This window comes from Furipterus horrens, unplaced genomic scaffold (genome assembly GCF_987537825.1).
Source record: "Furipterus horrens unplaced genomic scaffold, mFurHor1.1.pri manual_scaffold_9, whole genome shotgun sequence".
NCBI lineage: Eukaryota > Metazoa > Chordata > Mammalia > Chiroptera > Furipteridae > Furipterus > Furipterus horrens.
Window position 1 is genome coordinate 55,985,877 of NW_028327179.1, and position 19,423 is coordinate 56,005,299.

General features: G+C 38.2%; 1 protein-coding gene and 1 pseudogene across 1 annotated transcript in view; one reads left to right on the top strand and one right to left on the bottom strand.

Annotated features, from left to right (window-relative positions):
- NME8 (NME/NM23 family member 8) overlaps positions 1 to 4,223 on the top strand; it is a 76,028-nt gene extending 71,805 nt beyond the window's left edge. Inside the window, exons 13-15 of the mRNA XM_090286888.1 lie at positions 2,451 to 2,602; positions 3,175 to 3,319; positions 3,986 to 4,223. Of these exons, the coding sequence (XP_090143014.1) occupies positions 2,451 to 2,602; positions 3,175 to 3,319; positions 3,986 to 4,223 (535 nt within the window). The remainder of the gene's footprint in view (positions 1 to 2,450; positions 2,603 to 3,174; positions 3,320 to 3,985) is intronic.
- Positions 4,224 to 17,303: 13,080 nt separating this feature from the next.
- Positions 17,304 to 18,387, bottom strand: LOC150001798 (heterogeneous nuclear ribonucleoprotein A1-like; annotated as a pseudogene).
- Positions 18,388 to 19,423: the final 1,036 nt, after the last annotated feature.

Here is a 19,423-nt window from a genome sequence, read left to right on the forward strand (position 1 = left end):
GCTGGGCCTGGGTCCACTGTACAAGAGCTATAGGGCATGCTGAGGCCAGATGCTGTTTGTTTGGAGTTTGTGAACTTTTAGAGATTTTAAGAAAGTCTGCAGCAAGAGCCAAGACAGGTTGTTTGTATGGAAAAGCCACTGGGAACAACTTGGTTGGACCTGCAAACTGATCTTGGCCTGCATCTCCCAAGAGGTCCAGAGTGAGTGCACTTGGTGGACAGCTTCAGATCATGCCAGAGCACCACCCAAACCACCTCCATGAGTGACACATTCCAGGGCTAATTAGTCAGGCACCAGAGCCCCACTGAAGTGAGTTCTGCTCTGTGGTACCAACCTCTGCACAGCAGCTCCTTAGCTATGGTCATAGCCAGTCCTGGGCTTCTCTTTTGTTGCTGCTCTTGCTTACCAGGAGGGTTCCATTGCAGTTCACCCGGATTTAAAGTTGATAGTTTAGTATCTTTGCTGTAGCATCAAATGCCACCTCTACTGCTTGATAATATTTAGTGGTAAAAGAAAGGAAAATAATATTTATTGAGAGCTTAACATACATCATGTATTTCAAATACCGTATTTTTTGCACTATAAGATGCACCTAGATTTAGAAGAGGAAAACAAGAAAAAAAAAATACTCTGAACCACATGACGTACTAAAATGTTTAATAAAATATAACAGAATAATATTTTAACCATGTAAAGTGAACAGCAGTCAACAGCAATATTAAGAATCATCATCAATGTCATTAACAAATGAGGAGAGACCTTAAGGTTCAACTACTCTTCTAGTATTCTGGAAACCCCAAGAATTCATCATCACTAGTGTCAGAATTTATGGGGGCCTTTAATAACAGGCATTGAGGGAGTTAAGAGGTATCACTAGTTGTAACACTCCCTGAGAGTATCACTATCCTAGTTACAGGTTTTGGCAGACTACCCCTTAGTGCCTGTTATGGCTAGTGACACCCCTTAATCCCCTCAGTGCCTACGTTACTGCTAGAATAGTGACCCCACCATAACTCCCTTTATATACTACAAACTTCAACATTTGTGGCTGCTCACCCAGTTACTGCTGGCCTCCTAACACAGAAATCTGGTGTGTGCTGGAAACAGTATGGAGGTAGGTGAGACAGCTGTAGCATCTAATGGAGCCAGTAGCCAGCTGAGAACATGTTACTTCAGCTCCACCCATCTGCCTCTTGTGATTGGCAGAGCTTAAGACACAGTGATTGGTGATTGGAGGTGGTTCTACTGACACAGACCCAACCTGGTGTCAAAGACAATTGGCAATTGGCACTGTGCTTCATACCTGTTATTAGCCTCAGCTGATTAGATATGTCAGCGGTTGCAGAGCTTCCTGAACTCTCCCAGGTCCTAGGTGTTGGGCAGAGGTGGATGGCAACTGACCAGTCACCCTGAGATTCAGCAGTAAAGTGGGACATTTAAACATTCCCAGGGGTTTTGCATGGGCCCACTGCTTCCTCTTCTAACAGCTGACAGTTCAGGTAATACATATCACGGTTAGGTAATACACATCATGGTCTGTGATACAATATTTGCTCCATAAGACATGCAGACATTTTCTTCCTCTTTGGGGGAAAAATGCATCTTATGGAGGAAAAAGTATGATACCTTTGTGAAATCAAAACTTTGTGAAGTTATATCTCCTCAGAGCCAAGTTTCACACACACACACACACACACACAAACACACTCACTCTGTTGGCTTTTTATCACCAGAGCTTCTTTCTAAAAGTCAGCTCTCAGTTTTCTGAGTTAGAGAGGCAAGTTAGTGGAAAAATAGTCTGTGTTGTGTATGTTTTTTTTCCTGTATATATTTTAAAACAAAAATTAGCTATAAATATAAATCATTACTTATTTACTATATTTTAACACATCAGTCAATTCAACAATTTATTGCTTGTTTAATAAGTATTAAATACTTAATGCCTTAAAGAAATTGGCTGTGTAACTTTACAAATAAATTCAACTGGATTTGGTTTTGCGAGGCAGGACTGCAGTGATATGTGCCCCTGTCCAGGAATGTCATCTGATTATATCCTCAAAATCATATTCTAAAACAAGTTTTACTATCATTTTTATATTTGAGACAACTAAAGCACAGAGAAGTAATATCACATAGCTAGGAAGTAGTGTGATCAGGATTCTGTCACTGTGTCAGGTTATCCATTCCTCCATTCACAGTTGTCTGTCAATATCCATTATCAGGATTAGTTAAATGTCCATGTACTGTCTTTCAAAAGACTATTATATCCTCAGAATGAAGTAGCATGCCCCATGTTACTCAGTAATTACTTCCTTTTCCTCTATGCCTAGATCAGGGATGAGTTGCTATTGCTTGATAATTTTTGAACAATTTATATAAATAGTGTTACATTGTGTCATATTATGTTATGTTATGCTATAACACTTTTTAACTTGATTTCTTTTCCAAAGTTTATGCATAAAATTTGCAACAGAAAGTTTGCCTATCAACCAATTGTATGGAAGTGATTCCTTGGAAGGTGCTGAAAGAGAAATACAGTATTTCTTTCCTCCTCAAAACACGCTAGCACTGATTAAACCTCATGTAACACATGAGCAAAGAGGTAAATATTTAAAAATAAAAGCCAGTGTATACATTTTCTCCAAATTGAGTGAAAAATTTCAAACTACAGAAGAGTTGAAAAAATAATGCAATGAACACCGCCCTTTCCAGAATGTAGCCATCCACATTTAGGATGTGGGTGAGATTTTGACAAGATTTACTTATTTAATTTCCTCAAGGTGCCCTTATACTTCAGGGAGGAGAATTCAGATTGGCTCCCTCCTTCAATCCACACCTAACAAGAAGTTCCTTGGCATTTGCAGCGTGGAGACGAGGCACATGTTCCCCTTTAGGACAGGAGCATATCTCCTCTCCCACTTCCATAGTCCACCAGATATTTCAAGTGGTTTCTGGAAAGATGGATTTCAGAGATTGAACATCTATAATAACATACTAAAGTTCTTCTGAATGTCAATCTGTGCTTTTTAAGTTCCAAAATTTAGCATAGCTTTTTTTAAAAAATCACATTTATGCAAAATAAATTTATTACTTTCCTTAGTTATTTCAGTCTGCTTGAACATGGAGCAAAAATGGAGGCAATCTGCATAATTAGCAAATATCTCTTTTCCCTAGAGGAGATCTTCAACCTTATTAAAAAGGCTGGATTTGATGTAACACAAATGAAGGAAATGCTGTTAACCAAAGAGCAAGCAGACAAAATTTATTTTAAAATTGTAAAAAAAGACTTTTATAAAGATGTGCTGGAAATACTATCTGAGTAAGTTTCTGATACACAGTTCTTTGCATTATTAAGTAGTAAATGTTCATCTTAGAAACTAAAAAATATAAAAATTAAACATTTCATCTAATCTCATTCATGAAAAGATACCTTGATAATATTTTGGGTTCATTATTTTTTCTATTTCCATCCTTTCTTAACTTTCTCTCCTTCCTACCTTCCTCTCCTTATTCTTTCCTTTCTTTTCCTTCCTTCCTTCCTTTTTCCTTTCTCTTTTTATTTAGCTCTTCACATTAGATATAGAAGCTATTTGGGTTTAAATCCCTGTTAGCAACATAATTTATCTGTGTCTTAGTTTTCTTATGTGTAAAATGGGTATAATAATAGTACATACCTCATAGGTTTGTTATGAGGGCTATATAAATAATTGATACATTGAAAGTACTTGGAACAGTGGCTGGCAGGTGTCTCTAGAATTAAACTACAGCATTTTGTAGAATGTGTTAGTACACACACACACACATACACAAACTGTTGAAAGAGGAATAAATGAAATGAAAAAAAAGAAAGCACAAAGTCATACTTGTGAGTACAAAGAATAAAGAAAAGTTCTCTGGTTGAAGTGGTGGCATTCTGTCTTTAGCTATGTATTCAGTCTGTACAGTTGTAAATAGCCAAGTCTTTTGAAAGCATTCCTTTTTGCAGGGGTACATCTTTGGTCATGGTCTTAACCAAGTGGAATGCTGTTTCAGAATGGAGACAATTGATGGGTCCCACAGACCCAGATGAAGCAAAACTATTGTCCCCAGACTCCATCCGAGCCAAATTTGGAAAAAGTGTTTTGAGAAATGTTGCACATGGATCATCTAATACCTATGATGCAATGGAGGTCATTAATAGAGTGTTCGAAGATTTTGTTCCTGAGAATCCTGAGGAAAACTAAAGCACAGGAGTCTTTAATTATTGTTATTTTATTTTTTCCTTTTTTTGGTTGTTATAGTGACTTGGTCTAAGACAATGTTGTTCCGATAAGAACATTGCCCATGTTCCTCAATTAAACTATTTCCTGCCATACAATAATATTATGCTGTTCCATAGTAGCCTCGAAGCCTCAAAGCCAAGCCTGGTAGATGCCAGGGCCCTGGGAGATAGGGAGGCAAGCAATATATCCTTGGATTTGAAAGCCTTGGTTTCAAGTTGTTTGTGCTATCTGTCATGACAGTCTCATTAAATCCCTCTCCTTGACTCCCCTCCATTTCTCCTCTTTGAATTGCCAAGGTCTCATTCAGCAGCCTACTCACCATTTGGGAACTTGGATCCTACTATCTGTGGGTAATATATGATGATATAATATTAGAAATCATAAAGCTAGAGACAGTCATATCTATTCCTTGGCAAATAGGTACTTATTGGGGGAGAAATAGCTACATAACATACATGTAAATTGAGTCTGCTTAGTTGTTGAGAGAAAACTTGAAAATTTTTTTATCCTGGTCAATGAGAGAGATAGAATGTAAGAGAGGTGGCTTTTCTCATTAAGTCTACTTTCCTTCTTTATTTTCAAAGAGCAGGCTCACAACTGTACACACATAGGGCTCTGAATGCTGACTTGAAGATACCCATACAGACTCTTCACATAGAAGTGTTGTCCCAGCCAAATTAAGAATCTGTTTCCTGAGAATAATGAGAAAACAATGTGAAATGAAGAAACTTCATCCAGGTTCCTCAGGGAGAGAAGAGTACATTGTTCCCTTAATACTGTCATTTAGTCTATGATTTTTCCAGGTATAAGAACACTGTATCAAAACTTTAAATGCAAAAATAAAAGTAAATTCTGGCATAGTACTCCTCATCCCATAATCTTACCCAATCATAGACCAAAACATGATCGTGTAACGTATAAACATTTATGTTGGGAAAATATGTCTTGTATATCTGCTCAAACTGTGGGTTTTTGGTTAATAGAAAACTGGTTGAATGAAGATTTTACCTTTAAGGAGGCAAATCTAATGAGGAGATGAAACTCACAAAAACAACGTCTAATTATAGCCACCATAAGACAGTACATTATTAAGCATGTTAGTGATGAATAATGGACTGGGGAGGTTAGTGGAATTATATTGAGTTAATAGCATCTATTAGCAACATGGTATAGATCTATCCTAACATTTGCATATACCTCCCTTTTATGATGAGGGGAAAATTATGAATAATACCAGGGACTTCAGATTAGTGTATAATTCAGTGCCAAATTGACAGGTGTTTATTTGATGGGTAGGAGCTTGAGGAGGTAAAAAATAAAATAGAGTTTGAATATAGGGTAAGATTTTAAAAATCAAAAGTAAGGAAGCAAGAAAGCAAATTTAGTTTTAAAAGTTTCTAAATTGCTATGTATATCTTTATGTTTATACACATATAAGGACATTTGGATGGTCGCTTTTACTATGCCTATTATACTATATCATATCATTCTGAGGGATAGTATTGTGGATCTGTTTCAGACATCAAGAATTATTTGTTTGGCTCTTGCTATATGCTGAACACGGTTGCAGGGCTGAATACACACATCCCTTGTTCTAAAGGAGCTTAGGACTCTAAAAGCAGGAGATGAATTAGGGAAAAGCACAGAGTGCTTTGAGCAGATGCATGTAGAAGATGGAGAGGGAAAATGAGGTGCAAACTATCCAGGCAAGAGGCATTTTAATAATGAAAGTGGAAGATGATGGCAACCTGCAGAAATGGTGAGTTAGTAATAAGTGGAATAATCCGAGGATCCTTGAAAGGCTACATTGCATCCATAGGATTTGATGGCTGACTACTACTCTATCAGTTAAGTGGGAAAAGATAAACCTTCCTGGCTTGAGTAACTGAAGAATGCTCTAACCAGTCCCAGACAGAGAACCCAGCAGAGAGAAATAGATGAGGGAATACCATGAATTCTGTTTTGTTCATGCTGGGAAGAAGGTATATGAGTTGAGAGTAAGTCAGGCCCTCAATGTAGCAAAGTTAAGAATCTCCTTTGAAATGACAACAGCAAAATGATAGAGCTCCCATCCCTCCACAAGGGCATTGAAAAAATAAGCAGAAACTATCAGAACAAACTTCATCAGAGCTCTAGAAAATAAAGGTTTACTGTAACCAAATGAATGCTGAATCAATAAAAGGGCAACTTAAAAACGGTAAGAAAGATTTATGATGTTTTTACTTGCCCTTGCCCTTCCACTTCCCTAAATTGGTCACTGTCTTAGAGGTTGCAGCCTGTGTTCTCAGCATAAGACTCTGCTCTCTTGTTCCAAAGAGAATAGAGCAGATATTATTAACAAATTATTGTGTTTTTCTGTTCTAACCTGTCTGGAGGCTACTTGAAAAACAAACACAAAGCACTCATCTCACTTTTACCTAACTAAAAAAACACTCAGAAAGGAAAAGTGATGGGCATTACTAAAAAATGCTGTATGGTGATCAGAAATTCCACAACTGCCTGGGACCAAATATTAATATAAAATAAATGTGATATTAATAAGATTTTTATATGCCCATTGATATTAAATAAAACAGGTTGTTCTCTGAGAACAATGATAGCAACAACAATATAACCATAAAACACAGTAGAGAAAGCTGGATAGAATATAGCAATTAGGAGAATAAGTTTAGGGATCATTCTGCATGACTTCAAACTCTGGTTTCACCACCTACTAGTTGCCTGTTTCTGGGGAAAGGACTTAATATTTTTAAGCTTTGTCTTATTTGTAAATATCTCATGAGATTTCTTGAGGTTCCAGGTCATGATGGCAACATAGGAGGCTCCTGAACTTACCCACTACCATGGACACACCACATCTTAGCTACATGTGGCACAATTCATTCACAAAAAATTCAGACACTATGAGTGAATCCTATCCCTCAGGCAAATGAAAAAAAAAGTCACATTGCAATGGGTGGGAGAGATTGAGACAGTCTTGCCATAAACTCCACCCCTGGCACAATGACATACAATCAGGAGAGTACTCACAACTCCCAGCATTTTCCTGAGGAGTGAGTGGTTTGGACTGAACATGTAAGTGCCCCTAATTTTAAGACTTTCAACTAAGCGATGGCCTCCCCAAAGCCTAGTTCTGAAAGCCAACTGGGGTTTGCATGCACGAGAACCACCAGACTATAGTAAACTAACAGTTCTTTTTATATTTTAAACATTTTATTTATTTTTAGAAATTGGAGAAAGGAGGTAGAAAGAGAGGGAGAGCAACATTGATGCAAGAGAGAAGCATTCATTGGTTGCCTTTTGTTCACTCCCCAACTGGGGACTGAGCCCATAACTCAGGCATGTTTCCCTACTGGTTATCAAACTAACGACCTCTTGCTTTGCAGGATGACACTCAACCAACTGAGCTACACCAGTCAGGGCTAACAGTTTTATTTAAAAAAAATAAAATTTAACTACAAGTTATGTACAACATTATATTAATTTCAGGTGTATATACCAGTGATTACGAAGTAATCACTCAAATAAATCTAGTATCCACCTGACACCATATAGTTATTACAATATTATTGACTATATTCCCTCTGCTGTACTTTAATCCCCATGACTATTCTGTAACAATCAGTTTCTACTTGATCCCTTTATTCCTTTCACTCATCCCTGACCCCCTCCCATCTTGCAACCATCAAAATGTTCTCTGTATCTTTAAGTCTGCTTCTGTATAGCTTGTTTGTTTATTTTGTTTTTTAAATTCCATCTATAAATGAAATCATATAGCATTTGTCTTTCTCTGTCTGACTTATTTCACTCAGCACAATATCCTCTAGGTCTATCTATGTTGTTGCAGATGGCAAGCTGTCTTCCTTTTTATGACTGAGTTATATTCCATTGTGTATGTACAACACTTCTTAATCCATTCAGCTATTGATGGAAACTTAGGTTGCTTCCATATCTTGGTTATTGTAAATAATGCTGCAATGAACATATGGATGTATGTGTCTTTTTGATTTAGTGTTTTGTTTTTTCTGGATAAATATTCAGGGGTGAAGTTGCTGAGTCCTCATTTGTCTCCTGTTATAGCTTTGTTTTAAAGTCTATTTTGTCTGGTACAAGTATTGTTATGCAATTTTTAAAAAAAATTTTCATTTCCTTAAAATATCTTTTTTCTATCCCTTTATTTTCATCCTGTCAGGGCACATCAGAGAAGGAAAACTCTGACTCCAAAAAACCTCCGCTGCCTTGTGGCATACCTCTTCAGGGGAAAGGCTAAGGGAGTAAACCCCGACAGAAAATCCGGAGCCGGAGTCCCTAAGGTGGTTTGACGTTGTAGTCAACACCGGCAACTCCTGCGGCGCACCTGAAGCCAAGCTGTATTGACTCCGTCTTTCCCTTGGACCCTTCAGCTGCGAAGAGAGGGGGGGTCTGCTGCATGAGCAACAGCAGACCCTCCATATCACCCTGCCCAGGCTCTGTAGCTTCAGCTTCACTGGAGAGGACACTCCAGCGTCATCGCAAGATGTTGATTCAACACGGGAGGAGACACTGTCACTCCCGAGTCGGACTGCACAGCCATTCTCGACGGTGCAGATAGACTCTTAAGAAGCTACACCATCGTCTCTCGAGACGGACGGCTGCCGACGACGATTTTCATCCTGTGTGTGTATTTTGATCTGAAGCAAGTCTCTTGTAGGCAACATATGTAAGAGTCATGTTTTCTTAACCATTCAATCAATTCATGTCTTTTGATTGGGGCATTTAATCAATTTGCATTTAAAGTAATTATTAATAGGTTTGTATTTATTGCCAGTTTTTATTCTTATTTTTCTTCTTAAAGAAGACCCTTCAAAATTTCTTATAATACTAGTTTGGAGGTGATGAGTTCCTTTAGCATTTTCTTTTCTGGGTTGCTCTTTTTCTGTCCATTGATTCTAAATGATAGCCTTGCTGAGTAGAGTAATATTTCATGTCAATCCTTTCTGGCTGCAAAGTTTCTGTTGACAACTCAGCTGACAGTTAATGTGAACTCCTTGGTAGGTAACCAACTGCTTTTCTCATACTTCTTTTAAGATTTTCTCTTTGTATTTAATCTTTGCCATTTTAATTATGAAGTGCTTTTTTGTGGGTCTCCTTGGGTTCATCTTATTTGGGAACCTACGCATTTATTTCCTGGACTTGTGTGCCTATTTTCTTCACCAGGTTACAGAAGTTTTCTGTCCTTATTTTTTCAGATAGGTTTTCAATTCTTTAGTCTCTCTTTTCTCCTGGCAAGTCCGCGATATGAGGGTTGGTATGCTGAAAGTCGTCCCAGAGACTTTTTTACCATTCTCATCTTTTTGGAATCTTTTCTTCTTTTTGCTGTTCTGCTTGGATGTTTTTTGCTTTTTTATCTTCCAAATCTCTGATTTGAGCATCTGTTTCATCTACTCTATTGTTGCTTCCCTAAAATGTGTTCTTCACTTTAATGATTGTATTCTTCATTTCCTACAGTTTCTTTTTTATGTTTTCTATCTGCATTTTTATGCTTCTGATCTCTTTATTAAAATTTACCCTAAAGTTCATCTACTCTCCCCCTAAGTGTATTGAGCATCCTTATAACCAGTGTTTTGAACTCTGTATATCTGGTAGATTGCTTTTCTCCATTTTATTTAGTTCTTTTTCTGGAGTTTTGCTATTTTTTTCTTCAGTTGGGACATGTTTTTTTGTCTCCCCATTTGGCTGCCTCCCTGTGTTTGTTTCTATGCATTAGGTAGAGCTGTTCATCTTCCAGGCTTGGTAGCGTGGCCTTACATAGTAAGTGTTCTATAGCTGTACCCAGTGGTACAGCTTCCCTGGTCACCTGAGCTGAGCACTGCAAGTGCAACCCTCATGTATTTCTGTGCACCCTCTTGTTGTAGTTGAGCCTTGACTGCTGGTGGCATGTCAATGGGATAGATTTATGCCCAGGCCAATTGTCTATGAAGATTGGCTGTGACCATAGTTAGTGAGCTTCAGAGACCAATAAATAGCACAGAGCTGAACTCACTTCAGTGGGGCTTTGGCACCTGATTAGTCAGCCCCTGAGTGTATCACTCATGGAAGTGTTTGGGTGGTGCGGTGGCAGGTCTGAAGCTGTCCACCAGCTTTGCTCACTTTGTGTCTCCTGGGAGATTCAGGCCAAGATAAGTTGCTGCCTGTGCCCTGCCCTAGGACCACCCTGCATGTACTACACAATGATTTGTAGATAACTGCTACTTGTGCTGGGTTTGGAGGTGCCCAGAAAAGACCAGGCTGCGAACTGAGTCTGGCTGCCACTAGTGCTGGGCCTGGGTCCACTGTGCAAGAGCTATGGAGCATGCTGTGGATAGATGCTGTTTGTGAACCTTTTAGAGGTTTTAATAAAGTTTTGTGGTTAGAGCCAAGACAAGTTGTTAGTATGGAAAAGCCACTGGGAACAGCTCGGTTGGGCCTGCAAATTGGGTGGGGCAGAATCTTAGGAAATCAGCAGGGAAAGTGAACAAGGTTAACTAGGTTGATGGATACTCAATATGGCACCTGCCAGCAAACTCTGTGTGGGGAGGGCTTAGCAAAGGAACTGGTTCTGCTTGCACTTCTGTCTGGGAGGAGGAAGCTTCCCCTCTAATTCTTGCCCCAAAGCCAGACAATTCAGTTCCTCCCCATGTGTCTCCCATGCCTTTCAAGCTGCTGCTCTATGCTGGAGTTGAGAGTAAGTTTGAGTAAGTTTATTTGTGGTCCCTTTAAGAGGAATGCCTATGACTCCAAAAGCCCTCTGTCTTACTCAGCCACAATCTCTGCTGGTTTTTACAACCAGAAGTTATGGGGACTTTCTTTCCTGGCACTTGAACCCTGGGTTGGGAGCCTAGTGTGGGGCTAAGAGCCCTTGGTCCTCAGAGGGTACCTCCACAGCCTAGATATTTCTCCTAATTTTTACCACCACACATGGGTATAAGATCAGCTGTTCTAACTATTTGCTCCTCCTTTTAGTCTGGATGTGGCTTCTTCTTTATATCCTTATCATGACCTTAGTTACAGGATTTATGTTCAGTTAGATTTCAGGCAGTTCTAAATGGTGGATGTTGTATAGCTTAGTTGTAATTTTGATGTGGATGTGAGAGGATGTGAATACCATATTTACCTCTGCTGCCATTTTGTCTGGAAACCCCTAAATAAAGACTTTAAATCAATTGTCTTAATATGCTCAAAGAATTGAGGAAACCTTTGATAAGGGGAATTGGAAAGATTATGCATGAAAAAAAGAGAATATCAATAAAGAGAAATTATAAAAATAAACCAAGCAGGAATTGGTTAAATGCAATAACTAAATTGAAAAATTCACTAAAGGGTTTAAAACAAATTTGAGCAAGGAGAAGAAAGAATAAGAAACTAAAAGCGAGGGTAGAAGGAATTATCCAGTCTGGGGAGCAAAAATAAAAATGAAAATGACAAAAAGTGAACAGCACCTAAGAGATCTGTGGGAAACCAGCCATCAGACTACCATATGCACTTTGGGGTTTCCAGAAGATAAAGAGTAAGAGGAAGGAGCAATAAAGTATTTGAAGAAATAATGGCTGAAAACTTGCCAAATATAATGAAATACCTGAATCGACACATCCAAGGAGCTCAATGAATTCTGAGTAGGATAAATTGAAAGACATTTACACTGTGACATATTGTAGTCAAATTGTCAAGTGCCAAAAATAGACTCTTGAGAGCAGTAATTGAGAAGCAACTTGTTATGGACATGGAATCCTCAATAACAGCTTATTTCTCATCAGAAACCATGGAAGCCAGAAGGCATTTAAAGCGCTGAAAGAACAACAACAACAAAACTCAAACAAAATTCTATATCTGGTGAAACTAAACTTCAAAAATGAAGGTGAAACTAAGACATTCTCAAGTTAACAAAAAATAAAGGAATTTGTTACTAATAGACCTTCTGTCCAAGAAATCCTAAAGGGAGTATTTCAAGCTGAAATGAGAGGATGCTAGACCATAACTCAAAGTCAAATGGAAAAAAAAATGCTGGTAAAGGTAACTATGCTGGTAAATATAAAAGCCAATATTATTGTACCTTTGTTTCTCTTTTTTTCCTATAGTATAGAAAAAAACCCAATAACAAAAATTTTATAAATGTGTTATTGCGCACAAAATTATAAAATATATAACAGTAGAGCATATACATTTGAAACTTAGTTGGTATTATTTAACTAGGTTGTTATAAGTTTAAGAATATTCATTGTAATTTTTAGGGTAACAACTAAAAATATTTTTAAATTACAGGAAAAAAAGTAAATTAAGTGGTACATTACACAAAAAAAATCAACCTAATACAAAAAGAGCATATAACGGAAGAATTGAGGAACAAAAGCACATATGACATACAGAAAACAAATAGCTACATGGCAGAAGTTAGTCAGTAACTACTTTAAATGAAATAAATGGAATAAATGTTCTAATTTAATGGCAAGGATTGGCAGAACAAATTAAAACATGTGATTCACAGATTGATGGAGTCTCAAATATGGCATGAGCCTGCCAGCTCTGTGGCTTTTTGCGGGGGAGGGCTCAGAAAAGGGAAAATGGCCCACCTTCCTGTCTAGGAGAAGGCTGTCCCCATGCCACTGCTGCCTTTCAAGCTGCTACCCTGGAGCTGGAGCTCAGAGGGAGTGAGTCGGAGTAGGTGAGTCCGTGTGTGGGTTCTTTAGGAGGAACTGCTCGGGACTCCAGAAGTTTCTTTCACCAATTCAGTGCCTGCTAGTTTTTGCAACCAGAAGTATTGTTGCTTATCTTTTTGGCACTGGAACCCTGGCCTGGGTGTCCTGGTGTGGGGCTCAAACTCCTCGATCCTGATATATCTTTCTTGAATTTTTATCCACCACATGTGGATGTGGAACCAGCCCATTTCATGTTTGCACCCCTCCAACCGGTCTGGATGGATGTGTTTTCTTTAATTCTGTACTTGTCAGATTTCCATTCAACTTGATTTCTGACAGTTCTGAGTGATGGTTGTTCTATATTTTAGTTGTAATTTTGATGTGGTTGTGAGAGAAGGTGAGCCATGTTTACCTATGCTGCCATCTTGACTGGAAGTCTTGTCCTGACTTCTTTTTTGTAAAAATTCACTAAGCACTTCAATAATGCTTACTAGGTATCAAACGCCTTTCTAAGTGCTGTACCAATATTAACTCATTTAATCTTCATAGCAAACCTACAATTTGATAGTATGATATGGCCATGATATTTGAAAAGCTTAAACTCTATCAGAAAAGCAAAACTTTACCAATACAGATTTTATAACTTTTTATATTATTACCAAGGGGTAGCTCTGAGAGACCGGAGAATATTTAATAACCTGTTGCAGAGGAGACAACCACATTCCACATTTTTACTAATTTGGTTTGATATGGTAACAAACAGTGTGTATGAATATTAGCATTATTCAGAAAATGTAGGGTGTTAAGCTTATCGGCACCTAACTCAAAACACAGGTTATTTTCTACATTTATACCCTACTACAAGTAACAAAACAATGTTTTTAAAATTTTTTCTTAATCAGTAACAAAGACAAATCTGCTGAATGATTTTCTTAACGACTCTAATTTAATCTGCTTACAGCTCAGTTTGTATGGCTATCACAGCCCGTGTGACCATCTTATTCAATCTCATAAATGTGAAGTTTCTATAAAAAGAGCTCATCTGGACTCCCACTTCACATTTATCTTTGGATTTGCTAGTTGGGTCTAATATCAAGGTCAGGCTGGCAACTGAAGAGACATGTACCCATGCTGCCAACCTACTGCTCATTATAATCTTTCAATTTTTATAACCCAAATTGGTAGACGCTGTACTATATTTTTTCTGAATCATTAGTCAATAACTGATGCATCCTGTAATGTATATTTTTAAAATTTTATTTAGGTGTTATTGACACTCAATAAGCTACACATAATTAAATCGTAAATGAGTTTTAGCATAAATACGCCCCTGTGAAACTATCATTATAATAAAAAAAAAGAGAGCATATCCATCACTCTTAAAAGTTTCCTCCTGTGTATTTTCAATCTCTTCTTTTCCCCACCCTAGCTTGCCCACAGGCAACCACTCATCTGCTTTCTATCTCTTAGATTAGCTAATCATTTCTAGAAATTTATATAAATGGGTCCTAAACTATGCACTCTTTTAAGAAAATTATTTTTATTTATTGATTTTAGAGAGAGATAAGAAGGGAGATAGAGTTTGATTTGTTGTTCCACTTATTTATGCATTCTTTGGTTGATTCTTGTATGTGTCCTGACTGGGAATTGAACTGGCAATCTTAACATATCCAGACAATACTCTAACCAGCTGAGCTACATGACCAGGGCTGAACTATGTACTATTTAATTTGGTTAGGCTTCTTACACTTGGCAAATAATTATTTTGAGAGTCAGCTATGTTATTGGATATATCAGTTCATGTGCTTTTTATTGCTGAGTAGTCTTCCATGGTATTGATATAGCACAATTAATTTATCCATCCACATGTTAATGAACATTGGAATTGTTTCCAGTTTTTGGCTATTACAAAGAAAGCTGTTAGGAACATTCCTGTACAAGTTCTTGTATGAACATATGTTTTCATTTCTATTGGGTAAATTCTTAGAAATGGAGCAGCTGGGCCATATGGTAGTTGTAGGTTTAACTTTTTAAGAAACTGTCAAATGTTTTCAAGTAGTTGCATCATTTTACATGCCACCAACATATAAGAGAGTTCCAGGTATTCCACCACTATGATGAGTCTTTATACAATAATTATAGCCATTCTAGGAGTATTGTGGTACCTCATGGTGATCCTAATGTGCATTTCTAGTGACAAATGACATTCAGCATATTTTCATGTGATTATTTGCCTTTTGCTGTTATCCATGGTAAAATTGTCTGTTCAATTTTTTTGCCCAGTTTTTAAGTGAGCCATTTTCTTGTTATTGAGTTTTGAGAATTCTTTATATACTCTGAATACAAGCCCTTTATCATATATTATATATACTCTGCAAAAAGACCCCACATGATTTATATAAGGCATACCTAGTATTATTATGCTTTGCAAATATTGCACTTTTTTAAAGTATATTTTATTGATTATATTGTTACAATAGTTCCAATTTTTTCCCCTTTGCTCCCCTCCGCCCAGCGCCCCCCTTCCCCAACAATCCCCTCCCCAAGTCCATGCCCATGGGTCGTACATACAAGCTCTCCTGCCTCACCCTTTCATATATTCTTCTTCTTTTTTTAAAAAATAATTAATTAATTTGTTAAATATTTTAACAATAAAAAATAACAATCCCTCCCTCTCAGACTTAAGACCCTTTACAGTCTTATAAAGGACAATGGACGAAGGTCTCGAGCTCTTCTAGCTGCTTCAAGCTGGACATGGTCATCGTCCTACCTACCCTTGGGTCAAGAAATCCCTAATAAGAGTGGGGGTGTGGAGGGGAGGGTGGCCTTCCCACAAGGGGAAGGATCGTGCAGACTCCAGGTTGGTTGGCTGTCTCTGGACAATGGAATGCTTGGTTTAACAGGCTGGCATCCTTGTTGTATTCTGGGGGCAACAGGGTTAAAGGACATCATTCAATCCGTAACCACTATCTGACAAAAGACAGGTATTAATTTTTCAATGTCCCACATTAGGGAAAAGAAGGGCTTCTTTGGAGGGAGGTATGCCAGGTACATCTCACCTGTCCAAAACCCTTTTGCCCATTATACTTAGTTTGGACTGAGGGAAATATTTTAGGTTTTCCCCCTCTCAGGCCTCTGGGCTCTTTCTGTCCATGCCATTAGGATAGAAAAGAGAAACCAGTTTTAAAGTGAAGCCCACAGACCACCCCGTTCTTCACCAACCCAACCACTTAGTTCAGCCAAACCATTGAGTCTCAGGAGGCAGCAATGCAGACAGGATTAAGTGAGGCCTATACGTACAGACAATCACTCAGGTAATGAGATCGTAGGCTTATGCCCTCTGGTTCAATTTTGCTCATTTGTTTGTGTTGTTCATTAGTTTCCTGTAACAGGTGATAGCATAAGGTAATTTTCTTTTGTTGCCTGGCTTATTTCGCTAAGCATAATTCTCTCTAGTTCCAATCATGTTGTTGCAAATGGTAGAAGTTCCTTCTTTCTTTCAGTACTTATTCATTGTCATTTTCCCCCTTTGTACTCATGTCCCTCTTTGTCTCTCTCTGTTTCTTCATCTTCTTAATGCAGACCCTTTAGCATCTCTTGCAGTGCTGGTTTGGTGGAGATGTATTCTTTTAGCCTTCTTTTGTCTTGGAAACTCCTTATTTCACCTTCCATTTTGAATGAGAGCCTTGCTGGGTAGAGTATTCTTGGTTGTAGGCCTTTGTTTTTCATTACTTGGAATATATTTTGCCATTCCCTTCTGGCTTGTAGTGTTTCTGCTGAGAAATCTGATGATAGCCTTATTGGAGCTCCCTTGTATGTTATTAGCTGTTTCTCTCTTGCTGCTTTTAGGATTCTCTCTTTGTCTTTGAATGTTGGCATTTTAATTATGATGTGTCTTGAAGTGGGCCTGTTGGGGTTCATCTTCATTGGGACCCTCTGTGCTTCCTGGACTTGCATGATTCTTTCTCTCTTCATGTAAGGGAAGTTTTCTGTCATTAGTTTTTCAAAGAGGTTTTCTATCCTTTGCTCCTCTTCTTCTCCTTCTGAAATTCCTATGATACGGATATTATTACATTTCTTTCTTTTTTTTTTTTTAAAGACACATTTATTCAGCGTCATGATCAGACTATTACATTTAGCAATCAACAGCATGGGTGCAAAAAAAAAAAAAGGAAAAAGGAAAAAAAAAACTACATTAAAAACCCTTTTTTGGAATACTTTACACTTTCCACAGAACAGAAACTAAAATAACCTGTTATACAATTAGTCACAAATACAGTCCTCGAGTTTTTTGCCCATTCACATGAGTATTGTCTAAAACATGTCTTTTTTGTAGCAGCTAGGCCCTGCCACCACTGTGCTTGACTGAGTTCACAAATCTGTTGTAACCTGTAGCTTCCCTGTCACTTCTCTGACTCTCCTCTCCTGCTAAGCTTTGTTTCCTGGTAGTAATTAAAACCTTCTGCCACTGCCATAGCTACTGCTGCTGCTGGAACCGCCATAGCCACCTTGGTTTCGTGGTTTGGCAAAGTATTAGCCTCCACCACCATAAGGGCCAGAGCTTCTGCCTCCAAAGTTTCCTCCTTTCATGGGTCCAAAATTTGAAGACTGATTGTTGTAATTGCCAAAATCATTGTAGCTTCCGCCACCTCCAAAATTACTTCCATCATTACCAAATCCATTATAGCCATCCCCACTGCCACCATATCCACCACCACCACGGCTACTACCAAAGCCACCTCGACCACTGAAGTTTCCTCCATGACCAAAGTTGTCATTCCCACCAAAACCACCTCTATGACCACCTCCGAAGTTTCCAGAACCACTTCGACCTCTTTGGCTGGATGAAGCACTAGCCATCTCTTGCTTAGATAGGGCTTTTCTCACTTCACAGTTGTGGCCATTTACAGTATGGTATTTCTGAATGACAATCTTGTCTACAGAGTCATGGTCATCAAAGGTAACAAAAGCGAAGCCTCTCTTTTTGCCACTGCCTCGGTCAGTCATGATTTCAATCACTTCAATTTTCCCATATTGTTCAAAATAATCTCTTAGGTGATGTTCCTCAGTATCTTCTTTAATACCACCGACAAAAATCTTTTTCACAGTTAAGTGTGCACCAGGTCTTTGAGAATCTTCTCTTGAGACAGCCCTCTTTGGTTCCACAACTCTTCCGTCCACCTTGTGTGGCCTAGCATTCATGGCTGCATCCACCTCCTCCACAGTGGCGTATGTGACAAACCCAAAGCCTCTGGAGTGTTTGGTATTTGGATCTCTCATCACCACACAGTCTGTGAGCATTCCCCATTGCTCAAAATGGCTCCTCAGACTCTCACCTGTTGTTTCAAAGCTCAAACCTCCAATAAAGAGCTTTCATAGCTGTTCCGGCTCTTTGGGAGACTCTGACTTAGACATGACGACTTCAGGGCAGGAGACTTGAACGATGCTTACTCAGCGGCGTCCACCGGCAGAAAGGAATATTATTACGTTTCATGTTGTCCTGCAGCTGTCTTAGAGCCTCTTCAGTCTTGTTCAGTCTTTTTTCGTTTCGTTGCACTGTCTGTGAGTTTTTGTCTACATTGTCCTCCAGCTCGCTGATCCGATCTTCTGCTTCCTCTAGCCTGCTTTTAGTTCTTTCTACTGTGGTCTTCAATTCAGAGATCGTATTCTTCATTTCCTCCTGGCTCTTATTGATAGATTCTATGTCCTTTTTGATGCTGGTATAATTCTCAGTAAGTTCCTTATAGTTCTTCTGGAGTTCACTGTAGTTTTTCTGGAGTTCTTTGTGGTTTCTGCTGAGCTCATTGAGCTTCTTCATAATCCGTGCTTTCAATTCCATATCTGATAGTTTGCTCCCCTCTATTTCATTTAGCACTCTTTCTGGGGACTCTACCTTTCCTTTCGATGGGGGGTTGTTTCTCTGTCTCCCCATTTTTGTGACTCCTATTGTTTGTTGGTGCTTCTTAGAATGATCTCGCAAATATTGCACTTTTGACAATATGAGAGCAAGATCCTCCACTAGCAAAATGATTACAACTTGCTGAAGGCTGAGATGATGGTTGGTATTTTTAACAAAAAATATTTTAAATTAATGTATGTACAAGTTAGACAAAATGTTATTGCACAGTTAACAGACTATGGTATAGTGTAAACATAATTTTATATGTACTGTGAAACCAAAAAATGTGCATGTCATACTATGGTGATATTTACTTTATTGTGTTGATCTGGAACAAAACCTGCAATATCTTCCAGATTTTTTTTTATATATACTGTCTACAAGAGACTCACTTTAGATTTAAAGATACGAAGAACTTGAAAGTAAAATGATGGAAAATAAAAGGATGCAAATATTAACTAAAAGAGAAGTAGGGTGGCAATATTATTATATGAAAAATACATTTTACATCTAAAAAGTTTATGAAACAAGAAAAGACCATTATATATTGAAAAATGTTCAATTCATCAGCAAGATATAAAAATTATAAACAATATGAGGGAATCCCCCCA